The 16,721-nt window shown below is 36.6% G+C and overlaps 1 protein-coding gene across 1 annotated transcript in view; it reads right to left on the bottom strand.

Annotated features, from left to right (window-relative positions):
- LOC116621848 (fibronectin type III domain containing protein 3C1-like) overlaps positions 1-16,721 on the bottom strand; it is a 52,706-nt gene that overhangs the window by 22,563 nt on the left and 13,422 nt on the right. The window contains exons 5-18 of the mRNA XM_032387864.1: positions 15,672-16,583; positions 15,111-15,163; positions 14,666-14,777; positions 12,439-12,512; positions 11,665-11,718; positions 11,429-11,550; positions 11,170-11,344; positions 9,532-9,670; positions 8,892-8,960; positions 8,186-8,304; positions 7,965-8,070; positions 6,901-6,992; positions 6,570-6,683; positions 4,561-4,710 (exon numbers count right to left, since the gene is read on the bottom strand). Of these exons, the coding sequence (XP_032243755.1) occupies positions 4,561-4,710; positions 6,570-6,683; positions 6,901-6,992; positions 7,965-8,070; positions 8,186-8,304; positions 8,892-8,960; positions 9,532-9,670; positions 11,170-11,344; positions 11,429-11,550; positions 11,665-11,718; positions 12,439-12,512; positions 14,666-14,777; positions 15,111-15,163; positions 15,672-16,583 (2,291 nt within the window). The remainder of the gene's footprint in view (positions 1-4,560; positions 4,711-6,569; positions 6,684-6,900; positions 6,993-7,964; positions 8,071-8,185; positions 8,305-8,891; positions 8,961-9,531; positions 9,671-11,169; positions 11,345-11,428; positions 11,551-11,664; positions 11,719-12,438; positions 12,513-14,665; positions 14,778-15,110; positions 15,164-15,671; positions 16,584-16,721) is intronic.

Below are 16,721 nucleotides of genomic sequence, written 5' to 3'. Positions count from 1 at the left end.
AAGACTGAAACAGGAAGAAATAGACAATCTGAATAGACCAATAACCAGTAATAAGATTGAAGCAGTAATCAAAAACCTCCCCAAAAACCAGAGTCCAGGGCCAGATGGCTTCCCAGGGGAATTCTACCAAACATTTAAAGAAATAATACCTATTCTACTGAAGCTGTTCCAAAAAATAGAAATGGAAGGGAAACCTCCAAACTCATTCTATGAGGCCAGCATTACCCTGATCCCAAAACCAGACAAAGACCCCATCAAAAAGGAGAATTACAGACCAGTATCCATGATGAACATGGATGCCAAAATACTCAACAAGATCCTAGCCAATAGGATCCAACAGTACATTAAAAGGATTATTCCCTATGACCAGGTGGGGTTTATTCCTGGGATACAAGGGTGGTTCAACATTTGAAAATCAATCAACTGATAGGTCACATTAACAAAGAAAAGACAAGAACCATATGATCCTCTCAGTCGATGCAGAAAAAGCATTTGACAAAATACAGCATCCTTTCCTGATTAAAACTCTTCAAAATATAGGGATAGAGGGAACATAACTCAATATGATAAAAACCATCTATGAAATGCCCACAGCAAATATCATTCTCAACGGGGAAAAGGCTGAGAGCTTTTCCCATAAGGTCAGGAACACGACAAGGATGCCTACTCTCACCAGTTTTGTTTAACATAGTACTAGAAGTCCTAGCATCAGCAATCAGACAACAAAGAGAAATAAAATGCATTCAGATTGGCAAAGAAGAAGTCAAACTCTCTGTCGTTGCAGATGACACGTTACTTTATGTGGAAAATCTGAAAGACTCCACCCCAAAATTATTATAATTGATACAGCAATTCAGCAACATGGCATGATACAAAATCAATGCACAGAAATCAGTTGCATTTCTATACACTAACAATGTGACTGAAGAAAGAGAAATTAAGGAATTGATTCCATTTATAATAGCACCATAAACCATAAGATACCTAGGAATAAACCTAACCAAAGAGGTGAAAGATCTATACTCTAGCGACTACAGAACACTTATGAAAGAAATTGAGGAAGACACAAAGAGATGGAAAAACATTCCACGCTCATGGATTGGAAGAATAAACATTGTGAAAAAGTCTATGCTGCCCAGAGTAATCTACACTTTCAATGCAATCCCTATCAAAATACCATCAACAGTTTTCACAGAGCTGGAACAAGCAATCCTAAAATTTGTATGGAACCAGAAAAGACCCCAAATGGCCAGGGAATTGAAAAAGAAAACCAAAACAGGGGGCTTCACAATGCCTGACTTCAAGCTATATTACAAAGCTGTGATCATCAAGACAGCATGATATTGGCACAAAAACAGACACATAAATCAATGGAACAGAATAGAGAGCCCAGAAATGGACCCTTAACTCTATGGTCAACTAATCTTTGACAAATCAGGAAAGAATATCCAACGGAAAAAAAGACAGTCTCTTCAATAAATGGTGCTGGGAAAATTGGACAGCCACATGCAGAAGAATGAAACTGGACCATTCTCTTACACCATAAACAAAGATAAACTCAAAATGGATGAAAGACCTCAATGTGAGACAGTAATCCATCAAAATCCTAGAGGAGAACATAGGCAATACCCTCTTTGACATTGGCCACAGTGACCTCTTTCAACACATGTCTCTAAAGGCAAGGGAAACAAAAGCAAAAATAAACTTTTGGGACTTTATCAAGATAAAAAGCTTTTGCACAGCAAAGGAAACAGTCAACAAAACTAAGAAATAACTCAGAGAATGGGAGAAGATATTTGCAAATGACATACCAGATAAAGGGCTGGTATCAAGATCTATAAAGAACTTCTCAAACTCAACACCCCCAAAACAAATAATCCAGTCAGGAAATGGGCAGAAGACATGAACAGACACTTCTCCAAAGAAGACATATGAATGGCTAACCGACACATGAAAAAATGTTCAACATCACTAGCCATCAGGGAAATACAAATCAAAACCACAATGAGATACCACCTTATACCAGTTAGAATGGCTAAAATTAACAAGACAGGAAACAACAAATGTTGGTGAGGATGTGGAGAAAGGGGAACCCTATTACACTGTTACTGAGAATGCAAGCTTACAGCCACTCTGGAAAACAGTATGGAGGTTCCTCAAGATGTTAAAAGTAGAGCTACCCTATGACCCAGCAACTGCACTACTAGGTATTTACCCCAAAGATATAGACATTGTGAAAAGAAGGGGCACATGCACCCCAATGTTCATATCAACAGTGTCCACGATAGCCAAACTGTGGAAGGAGCTGAGATGCCCTTCAACAGATGAATGGATAAAGAAGATGTGGTTCATATCTACAGTGGAATATTACTCAGCCATCAGAAAGGATGAATACCCACCATTTGCCTCGACTTGGATGGAACTGGAGGGGATTATACTAAGTGAAATAAATCAAGCAGAGAAAGACAATTATCATATGGTTTCACTCATATGTGGAATATAAGGCTACAGGGGCAGGGAGGGAAAACTGAATGGGAAGAAATCAGAGAGGGAGACAAAACATGAGAGACTCTGGACTCCAGGAACCGAACTGAGGGTTACAGAAGGGAGGGGGGTGGGGGGATGGGTTAGCCCGGTGATGGGTATTCAGGAGGGCACGTGTGGTGATGAGCACTGGGTGTTATATGCAACTAATGAATCTTTGAACACTACTTAGAAAACTAATGATGCTAGCTAATTGAACATAATAATAAAAAATATTGTATGTCAATTAATCTATACTTAAGTTTAAAAAAATAAACTTCTCATTGGGCTTCACTGACACAGGGGTAAGAAGAAAATAGAGTGCTAACTAGCCTGAATCACACCACCTTGGTCAGTCCATTGCTGCTGGGTGAGGGTGGAAGTTGAGTTTGCCAATACTAACCATTCAGGGGAATTAGAGTGCTCCTTCCCACTTCCATCCAAAGAGGTGTGGAAGATCATAAGGTCCCTGCTTGGCCATCCTGACACCAGTTGGCAGGGGAATGGGAGCAGAGCACTGTCTAATTTTGCCAGGCAGTGAATGGAAGATTAACTCCGTGCTTGGCCCTTCTGGAACTGAAACTACTGGGTAGGGAAACTGGAGCATGTTCCTTGCTTCTGGGGTGGCTTGGGTGGTCAGCTTCCCACTCTGCCTGTTGAAATTTCAGGGTTGGGGAAGGGCAGGAATGTGTGTGCTTTTTTAATTGAGATTTCAATTTCATTTGGCTGGAGTAAGGTGCGCATTACTTAAGAGATTTTCTGTGGTTAGGCTAGCATTTTCCCAGTCATTTTGTTGGCGGGATGTAGGCTTTTCTTGAAGATTTTTTCCCTGTCTCTGTTGGCAGTTCTGAATTGGAGGCTTCTCCCATACCCTTTCTGGGACATGTGTGTGGTGATAACGAAACCCAGGGGGCTCACTACTGTGTTGTTTTTCAATTTGTGAGGTCCTTAGGATCCTTTTCTTTTTACATTTTTCTTTCTTTCCACCATTTATAGTCTATGCTTGTTTGTTGTGTTATGTTCAGAGAGTTTTAGTTGTAAGAAGGAGGACCTGGGAGGTATGGGGATATTCTGTCTTGGCAGGATCACATTCCACTGATTTTTACTTCTCAAATATCTTTCAGCTCCATTAATGTCTTAGCATTCCCATTGTAGCATCCTTAATATTCATAAACTCACCTGTCCTTTGGACAATTGCAGTGGCCTTCTCACAAATATATATTGTCAGAGCATTTTGCCAAAAAAAAAAAAAAAAATAGATACCCAAAAATGTTGACAAAGGATTTAAAAAAAAATTACTTCCAGTGATGAAAGGCAATCTGGGAGATGGAACTTAGATTCTCAGTATTAGGGCTCCTACAATTTGATGGCTTTAGTTTATAGGGACAACATATCAGATCTTTCCAAATTTGGATTGTTTCCCCAAACCTTAATGTTGTGTGTCTTATAATTCTAGTAGTTCAGAGGAGGAAGAGATCACTTCCAGCTAAGGTTTTCAGGGAAGCATTGATGCAAAAGCTTGGTTTTATGGGACAAGATAGGCAATGAATAAGGTATGAACAAATGTACAAGGCATACTTGGGGTGGTGGTAGAGCAGACTTGTTTGTTTGAAATAGTTTCTGAAGGTTTTCCTAATTGATGATAATTATCACTTTGAGTGCTTTTTAATTTTACAGATTAAGAAGTCACTGGATTAGAAATTTTGACTCAGTAGTCTGAGTGAAGGTGCAGGAATCAGTGTTTTAAACAAGCATTTCAGGTGATTGTTAAGTTCAAGGTAATTTGGGAAACAGAACTGTAGAAAAAATAATGGCCGATCAAGTTGGCATAAAAAGTAAGTTCCAGATTATGTGGGGCTTTAAATGCTAGGTGAAGGAGCTCAGAATGATGTTGCTGAACATGAGAAATATTTAACATTTGGAAGTCTGTTAATCCCTTCTAGTCACTACACTGGAAATGGTGTCAGTATTATGTATGTGGATAGTATAGGTTAATAACTGTTGTCTTATTTACATTGCAATAACTGTTGGGATTACCTGAACTCTGCAAAAATATGTAGTTGCAGGAATGAGACCTTTAACTTCATAGCTCAGACAAGGGCCAGTGTAAATCAAGTGCATTGATTCTTCACTTTGTCCCCACTCAAGTCTATATTCAGTGATTTCAGCACCATTACACACAGGAATCTAAAAGATGCAACAAACACAGAAATTGAGTTCTTTCTATAAATTGTCATTATACTAGATATTGTGGAGAGTTACAACATAATTCTTTCAATATCAAAACTCATAATCTATTAAATGGTATGAGACAATTGTAGAAATAAATATAAGGCAGAATACTATAACATTAAAAGGCTCAAATAAAATTAAGAGAAAGGATTGGCTAATCCCACATATTTGATAAATTCCTGTTTTTAATTTGTTAAAAGTATTCTCAAATAGGTTACTTAAAAAAGAGCAAACCTAGATATACTAATGTTGCTTAATATTACTATTGATTAGTGGGTTCAAACACAAATTCCAGTATTCTCTGGATTTTGTACAGTGCTGTAATCAGATTGTCATTTATTATTATCAAACTAAAGCTTTTGTATCAATGCTAAAAACCCTCTGCTAGAGTCTGGGAAGAATGGAAGAAAAATTGAAAGATACATAGGTGGCTTAAAAACTAGGCCAGTTTTTATTTTTTGAGCTTATTTAAATGGGGAGCTATTCACATGGATGCAAAACATTTTTTAAAGCTTCATTATCTCATAGTCACTTTTTTTTAAGGATTTTATTTATTTATTTGACAGAGAGAGACACAGCGAGAGAGGGAACACAAGCAGGGGGAGAGGGAGAGGGAGAAGCAGGCTTCCCACCGAACAGGGAGCCCAATGCGGGGCTCGAAGTTCTATAAATTGATTTAATTTTATTATCTCTTGTTTTGGTTTTAAAAATTAAATTAGTTGGGGCGCCTGGGTGGCTCAGATGGTTAAGCATCTGCCTTAGGCTCAGGTCATGATCCCAGGGTCCTGGGATCGAGCCCCGCATCGGGCTCCCTGCTCAGCGGGAAGCCTGCTTCTCCCCCTCCCTCTGCTTCTCCCCCTGCTCATATTCTCTCTCTCTCTCTGTATCTCTGTGTCTCGAATGAATAAATAAACCTTTAAAAAATTAAATTAGTTACCTATTGATCGCCTATTTGGTTTTCCAAATTTATTAATCTCTATAAATATAGAGTCTGAAAAGCAGGATTACCATAGGATTACCATAGTTTTAGCTATTTATTTATTTATTTAAATTTTTAAAAAAGATTTTATCTATTTATTTGACAGAGAGAGAGAGCGAGCACAAACAGGGGGAGCAGCAGTCAGAGGGAGATGCAGGCTCCCCGCTGAACAAGGGGTTGGACATGGGGCTCGATCTCAGGACCCTGGGATCATGACCTGAGCTGAAGGCAGACGCTTAAATGACTCAGCCACCCAGGCACCTCTTTTTTTTTTTTTAAAGATTTTATTTACTTATTTATTTTAGAGAGCAGGGGGGAGGAGCAGAGGGAGAGGGAAAGAATCTCAAGCAGACTCTATGCTGAGCATGGAGCCTGATGCAGGGCTTGATCTCAAGACCCTGAGACCATGACCTGAGCCAAAACTGAGTCGGACACTCCATCGACTGAGCCACCCAGGTGCCCCTATTCTTAGCCTTTTTTTTTTAAAAAAAGATTTTATTTATTTATTTGTGTGAGAGAAAGGTAGGCAGAGGAAGAAGCAGGCTCCCTGCTGAGCAAGGAGCTTGATGCCGGACGTGATCCCAGGACCCTGGGATCATGACCTGAGCCAAAGGCAGATGCTTAACTGACTGAGCCACCCAGGCGTCCCTAGCCTTAGCCTTCCTAATAGTACTAGTATCAGGTCTTATGTTGTTCTAGAACCATGGTCCAAGATTTATGGAACCCTAATCTAAACTCTGACTCCTTAGGGAGTTGTAGACTTTCAAAAAAAATACTAAACCAATAGGTGTGCTCTTATATCAACAAAATTAATAAAAATAAATTGATAACATACCCCCCAACTAACAACAACACAGGTTGGACCCTTGCAGGTTAGCACAGGTATACCACATTGAGAAGGAGGGCTTGGGACTGATGCAGTTTCACACTTCAATGGATGAGGTCCCAACTACAAATAAACACAAACAAACCAATAAGAAAACACAAAGATGATTGTGCAGGTATGGTCACTCCCCACCCTGACAGGAAGTAGAAGCATATATTCATCCAAAGTGAAATGAACCATGAATGGGTCAACTGAACAATATAACTTCTCCAGCACTCTTCACTACTTTTAACCAGAAACTGGATTCTTCAGAAATTAATTTACTCACTATGGATCTCACTTTGGAACTAGGGTGCCCTCGTTTGTCATCTTGGTTATCTTCTGCCTTATTGACATATGCAGGTGCTTCAGAGTTTTCATTAGGATGATAATCTACAAAAATGTACAGAATAAATTTTAAAAATTTGCAAGTAATTTTAGGGGTGGTCCTTTAAAATAATACAAAATAATTTTAGAAGACACAATGTGAAAACACTTAATAAAGTAACAGAATACTCAAATTATATTAATTGTGTCAATTAAATTTTAAATTTAATTTTGACATTTAAAACATTTGTGACAACATGGATGGACCTAGAGGGTATTTACTAAGTGTTGTGAGTCAGACAGAGAGAGAAATACCGTATGATTTCACTTATATGTGCACTCTAAAAAACAAACCAAACAAACAAAAAACCAAAAAAAACCCAGACTCTTAAATATAGAGAACAAACTGGTGGCTGCCAGAGGAGAGGTGGGTGGGGTGATGGGCAAAATAGATAAAGGGGATTAAAAGGTACAAACTTTTTTTTTTTTTTTTTTGAGAGAGAGAGTGAGAGAGAGAGAGAGCACAAGAGGGGGGAGTGGGAGAGGGAGAAGCAGACTCCCTGCCGAGCAGGGAGCCTGATGCGGGACTTGATCCCGGGACTCCAGGATCATGACCTGAGCCGAAGGCAGTCGCTTAACCAACTGAGCCACCCAGGCGCCCTAAAAGGTACAAACTTAGTTATAAAATAAATAAATCATGGAGATGAAAAGTACAGCATGGGAATATAATCAGTAATATTGTAATAACATTGTATGGTGATAGATGGTGATTATACTTATTGTGGTGAGCACGACTAATGTATAGAATTATTGAATCAATATGTTGTACACCTGAAACTAATATAACATTGAATGTTAATTATACTTCAAAAATTATTGTGATTTCAATTACCAAGTAAGAAACAGTTTTGTAAATATTATTTGATTTTGTAGTAAAAAATGCACTTGCTCTGCTTCAGTAACATTAATTAATTAAAATCAGAGGTTACAAAACAAGAAATTTAGGCGAAGTCATTCAAATCATACAAGAAGCCTCACCACATTTGATGTTCATTTCTTTGGTCTTGGTTTCACCATTCAAAGGTAGAGGATGGCAAGATGCAGGAGAAAGAGTAGGTGTTTGAATAGTCAATATATCTGAAGGCTAAGAGAAATACAAAATACCTTATGATTATATTAAATTCAAATTCAGTTTTTTAAAACAGTAACATAAATAATTTCAATCCTCAATTTACACACTTCCCTCTCTGTTTCCTCACCTGGCTTTGGCCTACAGGTGAAGTACAAAAGACTCTCAGTTTATATGTAGTACCAGGTTGCAGGTGATCATATAGAAATTCCTTTGTGGTTCCACTGTAGATTATGTTCCAGGAATTCTCTGAAGGGATAAAAGCAAATTTATCTAATTTATTTATAGGTAGCTTATAAATTTTATGGGTCCCATTATTATCTCATGTATATACTAAGAAATAAGCATTTTGGAAACTAACTGTGGCCCACTTACCTCTTTACAATAGTTAAATAATTATATTCCTTATAGAATTAGCCATAAAATAATAAAAGATCAGTAAATAAACATAATTTGCTACTAAAAAATGGAGAAATCCAAGTAAGTCCTGGATTAGTTCATAGTATTGTACCAATGCCAATTTCCTGGTTTTGATAATTGTACTATGGTTATGTAAGATATTAATTTTAGGAGAAGCTGAGTGAAGGTTATATACAGGAATTCTCTACACTATTTTGACAACTTCTGGATAAGTCTAAAACTATTTCAAAATAAAAACTTTTAAAAAAATCATGATGCACAGTTGTGATCAGCACCAGGTGTTGTATGGAAGTGTTGAATCACTATATTGTACACCTGAAACTAATAGTACACTGTATGTTAACTAACTGGAATTTAAATAAAAACTTTTTAAAAACCTTATAATTTAACTTTGAAAAAAAATCATGATGTCTTACCATCTGAATTTTCACTAACTTCTAAACTGTAACTTGAAATGTATGTCCCACCATTATCTTTGGGTGGTTCTGAAAAGAGAAATAAAATTAATATTATTCTTGAATAAACTTAAAAGTCTTTCACTGGAACGTTATCTTATAAATTAAAATTTTTATGGAGAAAAAATACAAACATGAAATTTAATAGGGTATTAATATTAGACATGAAACAATTAGGATTTTAAAGTTCTTTCAAAGAGACTAAAATGCTAAGTATTTGTACCTTGAAGTAGATTTTGCCAGTTGAGAGGCAAAATGATTTGTAAAAACATAATTTCTTATCAAGCTGGCATTTATCATTGATGTGTCTTTTTAATTTTGGCCTCTATATTAGATATAATCTTACTTGGAATAACTATAATTTTTGAAGGCTCATATAAAATTTAGTAATTTGTTCATGTGTGACTTAATGAGATAGCAACAGAGAACTCAATAGAGAACTATAAAAAATGTCATTTACAACTGAACTCATTTATAAGGTGAAATATTTCAAATGAAAATAAGAGAATATTTTATAAAGCTGAGGGCAGTTAGAGGAAGATTTCTTCTCAATAGTTAATATTAAGACAGAAAGGGTACATTTCAAATACAAAAACATTACCCCATCCAATTTTTACTCTGTGTGCATAGATTTTTCCCTTTATATATGGTGTTTCAGGGGATCCAGGCTTATCTGGATAGGTAGTATATTTTACTTCTCCACTGGGGTTACTCCTTCCTTCCAAATTGTAGGCAAAGATCTGTTTGAGTAAAAGAGAATACCTTGGTTGACCACTGGAAATAAATATCTGATTTGAAAATGTGCATAGTTTGCAAATAATATTATAAAGCAGTTTATTTGAAGATTTCTGAGAACTAAATGCAAAATAATGTTTAATTTCAACCAAAAAAGATACTCATTTTTTAATCTCCAGTGAAGAGTATAATTTAATATTAAAAATATGATACAAATTTATAAATTATAGCCACATACCCTAAACTTGTATGTAGTACTTCTTTGAAGATTTCTTATAGTGCATGAGAGGTCTTCTCCATTATATTTAGGTTTAAAACCCAACCCCTGGAAATGAAAGAATGAATTTAGGAATTAGGCTTGGGTTCAAGTTCCAACTTCAGCTTATTTTCCATCTGGGTGGTCCTGAGCAAGTCCCTTAGTCTCTCTGAACCTTAGTTCCTCCATAAAAAATGGAGACACTTTCTACTTTAAAGGGCTCCCTTTTTTCAGGATGTAATGAGATAATGTATATGAAGGCACTTAACATATTAATTACACAGAACTCTTCTTCAATGTTAGTTGCTTTATATAAAATGTGGTAAAATGTACATAACCTAAAATGTACAGCTGCCTTTTAAGTTGAATAGCCTATTTAGTATAGACTTGAAAGTTCAGAATGCAATAAAACAGTTTGCCCGCCCACATCAGGAATCCAGGGAGATGAGGAAAGCGTTTGCCCTGGTAGAAGTATGCAGAGGATCTGTGTGACCATGCAAGGTCATCTGGGATAGACCCAAAGTTGAAGAACTAACACACTTCACTGTGTATCTGTTGTGTTGTTATGGCTGCTGCTGCTTTTAGCTAATCTTCCGGGACTTAGGTACCTTTAGAACTCCCTGTACTGGCTCGCCTAACATTGGCTCAGCATCGGTCCCCTCTCGAAAACAGAGACTTGGGAATCATGTGGTTTGATTGAAATTAGCTTAATCATAGCGAAAAAAAGAGGACAACTGAGAAACAGACTCTTAACTACAGAGAACAAACTGATGGTTACCAGAAGGGAGGTGGGTGGGGGGATGGGTGAAATAGGTGATGGGGATTAATGAGGGCACTTGTTGTGATGAGCACTGGGTGTTTTATTTAAGTGTTGAATCACTAAATAGTACACCTGAAACTAATATTACACTGTTAACTAACAGTTAATTAATTAATTAATTTATTTATTTATTTATTTATCAGAGAGAGAAAGCACAAGCAGGGGGAGCGGCAGGCAGAGGGAGAAGCAGGCTCCCCGCTGAGCAGGGAGCCCGATGCGGGGCTCGATTCCAGGACCCTGGGATCAGGACCTGAGCCCAAGGCAGACGCTTAACAGACTGAGCCACCCAGGCGTCCCAACTAACTGGAATTTAAATAAAAACTTAAAAAAACAAATTAACTTAAATCTAAAATTTTTCATTATAAGATGCATGTAAAATGTACCTAAAACTGAAGTTAAAGATTAAAGCATGTGAAAAGAAAACTTACGGATCCTGCTTCTTCCATTTCTAGTACATAAGTAAGACTGTCATTTGGGCTTGTGTTAGTTGGGGCACACCATTCTAGTGACAAATTACAGACTCCTGCTTCTTTTAGCTTAGGAGGTGGAGGTGTTGGAGGCATAGTTCCTGATGTATGGAAGACTGCTATTTCACTGAAATCACTGAAAAATAAATTAATATGGAAAAGTTATTTTCAGGTTCTTATTAAAGTATAGACTTTTAAATATTGCAATAATTCAATGTACCTCAAGCCAAAGTTATTTTTGGCAGCTAGTTTGAATGAATATTTTGTAGAAGCATTCAGTTTAAGGATCTTGTGTTGTTTCATGGTACCCATATAGCAACTTTTGAAGCCTTCACCTTTGCCCTTAATAATAGATGCAAAATATTAGAACATTATAAAATGCTGCAAGTATAAAAATTCATCATAACATTAATAACCATTTACAAAAAAGTGCTTTTAAGAAATAAAATGATTTACCTCATCCCATTCCAAAAGGAAGCTGTTTATTTTGGAACCATTATCATTGGAACCCTAAATATGTCAGAAAGATAAAAGTATGATGGTCTGTTTTTACACAGTATATTATATGTACATACACACACACTATGTAATTAAAGTGATTGAAATTACTGTAAAATTAATCTGCTTACTTTTTTTTAAAGCAATCCAAATTTTAAAGTTAAAATGCACTTTTTACAGTCTATAAGACATACCCAAAATCTGTCTTGTTTTGTTTTCCAAATTTTATGTAATAAAGAAAGTTAATAATTAAGAGGTAGATTTATTGGTAACTACAATTATAAATAAATTTAGGTTACAGAAATTGACACTTCAACTTTTACTAATTGAAATTATGATGGACATTTCTCAATTTACTTGATGCTCGATATAGATAGAAGAGAAAGATGATTATGGAAAAACGAAAAGTGCTAGGGAAGATGAGGCATGCATAATTTCGTATTTAAAATTCAGGACAAAGTAGAAAGAATGTTTTTTTTTTAAGATTTTATTTATTTATTTGCCGAGAGAGACACAGTGAGAGAGGGAACACAAGCAGGGGGAGTGGGAGAGGGAGAAGAAGGCTTCCCGCTGAGCAGGGAGCCCGATATGGGGCTCGATCCCAGGACCCTGGGACCATGACCTGAGCTGAAGGCAGACGCTTAACAACTGAGCCACCCAGGCGCCCCAGAAAGAATGTTTTTAAATTAAAAAAAAAACATGTTGAGGAGACTTTGGCAGTAAAATACTTACTTTCCACTGTAAATTCAGGCTGCTCTTGGATCGGCTAATTAGTTTGGGTGCAAGTGGAGGGTCTGGTTCACAACCTGGAGTTGTGAAACTAACCACTTCAGACATAGTTCTATGTGCTGAGCTTCTTATGGTTGTAATTCTAAAAATGTAATGACAAGTGTTGTAAGCTTTCAAATATTTATCCTTACATGTACTAAATTGAATACTTGAGTTCCCCGGTACATATTAGGAGCTAATTATACAGAATTTTCTAGTAGAGTCAAGTTGGATTGTTACTGGTGATGGCTCCCAAATCACTCTTTCACCTGTATTAAGTGAAAGAAAGTGAACTAATGAGGGATTTGGAGGGGGCTCTTTTGAAGCATGAAGGATAGGCCACTCTGCTGGCAAGTAGCAATGCTGACTGTAGAAATCATAAGTAGTAAACTGATACAGACCGGGGAGTCTGCCTGGCTACAGGGTGAGTGGGGGTTGTGTAGGATGGAGTTCTTACCTTATGAAATAGGCCATGGATGGTTGTAGATCAAGTAGAGTAAATATAACTCCATCACCACTGTGAACATAATATCTGTTTATAAATGATCTCACAAATATTTAATAGCTAACTAACAGTCCTAATCTTATATATTCAAGTGATAAACAAAGAAGCACAATTTTCTTTGAAATTTAGAGAACTTTAGCCCATTTTCTATGAATGCAAAAAAGTGATACTAATACTTCAAATTCTTCATTTGCATGTGAAATTACTATGGCTTTATGAAGTGAAATTTTATAATTTTTCCCGCTGCAACTTCTTCACACTGTAATAATGCAGATTTGTCTTTAATTAGCTTATTTAAAATAATGTTGATATGAAAAGCCTCAAAGACACTGTGCATCATGCAATTTATTCATTCAATTACAAAAGGAAATCTTTCTGGGGAGGGCACCTATTTGCTACAGTGGATTGAGTGGCTGTGCTTCCACATCTATGTCTTCCTGAAACAGTCATAAGTACCTAGGTGTACTCTACCAACTCAAAGAGTTCTTTCAGGCTCTAACCCCAGAAATAGCCTTCAAAAAGAGCTAAAAGATTATTATTTTTAAGCAAAGGCTGATACTTCTAAGCACAGGCCACTCAAGGTTATAGGGTGATTAGAGTGCTTTTATAAAAAACAAAGATATTTATGAAATACATAACACCAGAAAAAGACCACCATGTAACCTCATACAAAACTTAATTTTATAAGTAGCTTTTCCTCACATTTTACATCTTCCCATCCCTCTACCCAATATAGAAGATTGTGTATTATAATTCTTAAATTTAAAATTTCTAGCTCCTAATTATAAAGGAAGTAAAACTTTACATAATAACTAATTACATTTAAAATTTCACTTTGAGTCTCTGAGTAAAGATGACAAATTCCAGTAAATGAAGTTTAAGATGCATTATGATTTTTAAAGTGCTGAAGAGACAGCTCCAGATCTCTGACTTATTTCTTGCATAATTGTTTGGTGGGCAAAGGCATTTCTTCTTCCTCACTTGGGATTTCCTTTCTACTGTGCCTCTCTCTGTGTGTTCTCTTTCAGAATACATGTCCCCATTCAGTCGAGAAGCTGTTTGTTCAGAGTGGTTGGGTATGCTTTTGCTGTGTCCTCCACTATATCCTCCCTAGTCCTGGTTCTATCTTTTTATCTTTTTTTTTTTCTGGTTGTATCTTCTGAGCACATTCCTAAGCTCAACCTGCTGCTATCATAGCTCCACCTTATAACTAACTTCTGTAATGAAATTTCCAGGGGAGTCTATCTTAAATCCAATTGCAATGTAAATACCTCATTTGTGTAGCCTACCATAAAGTGAAACTTTTTTCCCCCCTAAAATGACCTAAGTGAATAAAGAGAAGGGAGAATTGGAGGGAACATTTCTTCCCTGAGTCTAAACTTGTCAAATAGGAAAGCTATAAACTGAAGAGAATGGACCAGTTGATATTTAAGATCCTTCTCAGCACTAACATGATTCAGTGAATTTCATGGACTGCCCTGGCAACCACCCACCATTTATAAAACTATTTTAATATAAAATTGCATTCAAAGCTTGGAAAAAATTGCAGAAAAAATCTTTAGAACTCAGCCTAGGTATAAGTTGAGGTCTATACATTTAGATAGCATATTTGAATTGAATTATGAGAAATGAGAAATGAATAAAAAGAAACTTACATATATACATTTTTATATTTTCCATTTTTACCGCTGTTAGATATTGCCAGTTCAAATGTCACGGGAGATTTGGTGTGATCACATTTCTCAGAACCACGTAGTTTCCATGAAATAATAGCAGATCTTGTTTGAATATCAGAAACCTAAAATAAATAACAAAAATTCAAGTAGGGCATTTAAAATATATAATCTGTAATTTATGATATAATCTTTCCCTAAGTCTTTTTGATGCTAAATATATTGTTCTCCTCATATAGGTGCTTAAATACTGTGGTTAAGCAATGTCATCAATATTATCTTTAATAATACCATTCTGAATCTTTATGTACTGAACAGCTAATGGAGATTATGAAATTTTAACCAGGTAAAGGCTTCAAATTAAAACTTTACTGGAGAAAAATATCAGTGAACTTGCATACTTTAGAATGAAAAAGTAAATTAAAAGGAATACTTAAATATTCACTTTAGTTACTTACTACAGGTTTTTCAATGCTGAAACAGCATGACTTTCCATGTTCTGTTATGCATTCTAAAAGAAAACACCCCAAAATAAAATATTACATTGGTAAAAACAAGAGAAAAAAGTTAGATGTCTATTATCCAACTACAGATACATCATCACCAGGAGAGCTACTAAGAACCTAGTAGCGATTTACACTAAAATTTTAAAAGAAGAGAGCAGTCTAAAGTGTATGTTATTAAACAAACTCTAACAAAAGACAGAGTCCCTCGTTTAAATGAAATAATGTGAATTCATTAGGACTATAGAGTAATTTGCAGTGTTTCACTGGCAGACAACTAAAAAAGAATTACGTGGTGTGCACCTAAGATACATGACACATTTTGCATGAGGATGGTCATTTCTCCATGATTTAAAAAGGCAGCCCAACTGTGGTTTCACTGAGTTTAGATTTAGGGGTACAATGAGGACAAGAGGGAATGGAAACAAAATGGCACTTAAATATTTAAGGTGCACTGAGATTCCTAAACATTAGGATGTTTATTCATTGCCAACAAAACCAAACTCCTGACCTTACCTTTTTCTGCAGCATTTGATGATGGGCTCTTGCTTTGTTTTCCACCTGGTTTCTTCTTGATGCCTCCACTTCCTGCAGCACTCCATTTCTTTCCCTGACTAGTCTCAACATGAGCACTAGCAGTGTTGGAATTGCTGGCAGCACTGGAAGCACTGAGAGCATCATCAATGGCAGAAGTGCTGGGAGCACTCTCAGAGACGGGAAGGTTGGGAGCATGGTCAGAAACGGAAGAGCTTGGAGTGCTGTCAATAGCTAGTGGTCTGGGAGTACTGTCAGAAGTGGAAGTACTGAGGACATAATTAGTGCTGGAAGGGTCTGGAACACTATCAGTGGTGGAAGGAAGAACATTGTCTGTGGTGGAAGTACTAGGGGTATGGTCAGTGGAAGAATTGCTGGGAGTATTGTCAGCAATGTGAGTGCTTGGAGGGTTGTCAACAGTGTCAGCAATGTAAATGTCCTGAGCATTGGTCACAGTGTAGGCACATGGAGCTTTGTCCACAGTATAAGTGCTCAAAGTATTTTCGACAGTGTTGGTGCTCAAAGTATTTTCCACAGTGTAGGTGCATGGAACATTGTCCACAGTGTAAGTGCTTGTAGCATTGTCTACAGTGTAGGTATTTGATGCACTGTCAACAGTGTAGGTGTGTGGAGCATTCTCCACAGTGCAGGTGCTCATGGTATTGTCAACAGTGGAGGTACTTGCAGCATAGTCCACAGTGTAAGTGTTTGAAGTAGCAGGAATACTTGAAAAATCATTGGTTTTGTTCACAAGCAAAGAGGTGTTGTTAACTGTACAGCTAGTCTTGTGTCCACCAAGTTGGCCTTCTCTCATTTTTTTCTTCATATGTTCTCCCGTGTTAGCAGCCCTTTCATCAAACTGGTTATAATTTCCTCTTCTATAGGAATACATTTCTAAAAGAGACAATGGAGTACTGCTTAATAATTATAATAATTACATATCTCAAGGTCTTTTTAATCTTTTCTTCAAACCAAAAAAAAAAAAAGCACTGATAAGCCATGTTTTACTTTTAAAATTTTTCCTGTTTTGCT

Source organism: Phoca vitulina, unplaced genomic scaffold, assembly GCF_004348235.1.
Source record: "Phoca vitulina isolate PV1807 unplaced genomic scaffold, GSC_HSeal_1.0 scaffold51, whole genome shotgun sequence".
NCBI classification, from domain to species: domain Eukaryota; kingdom Metazoa; phylum Chordata; class Mammalia; order Carnivora; family Phocidae; genus Phoca; species Phoca vitulina.
Note: the sequence above shows the minus strand (reverse complement) of the source record. Positions and strands in the feature narration are given on the sequence as shown.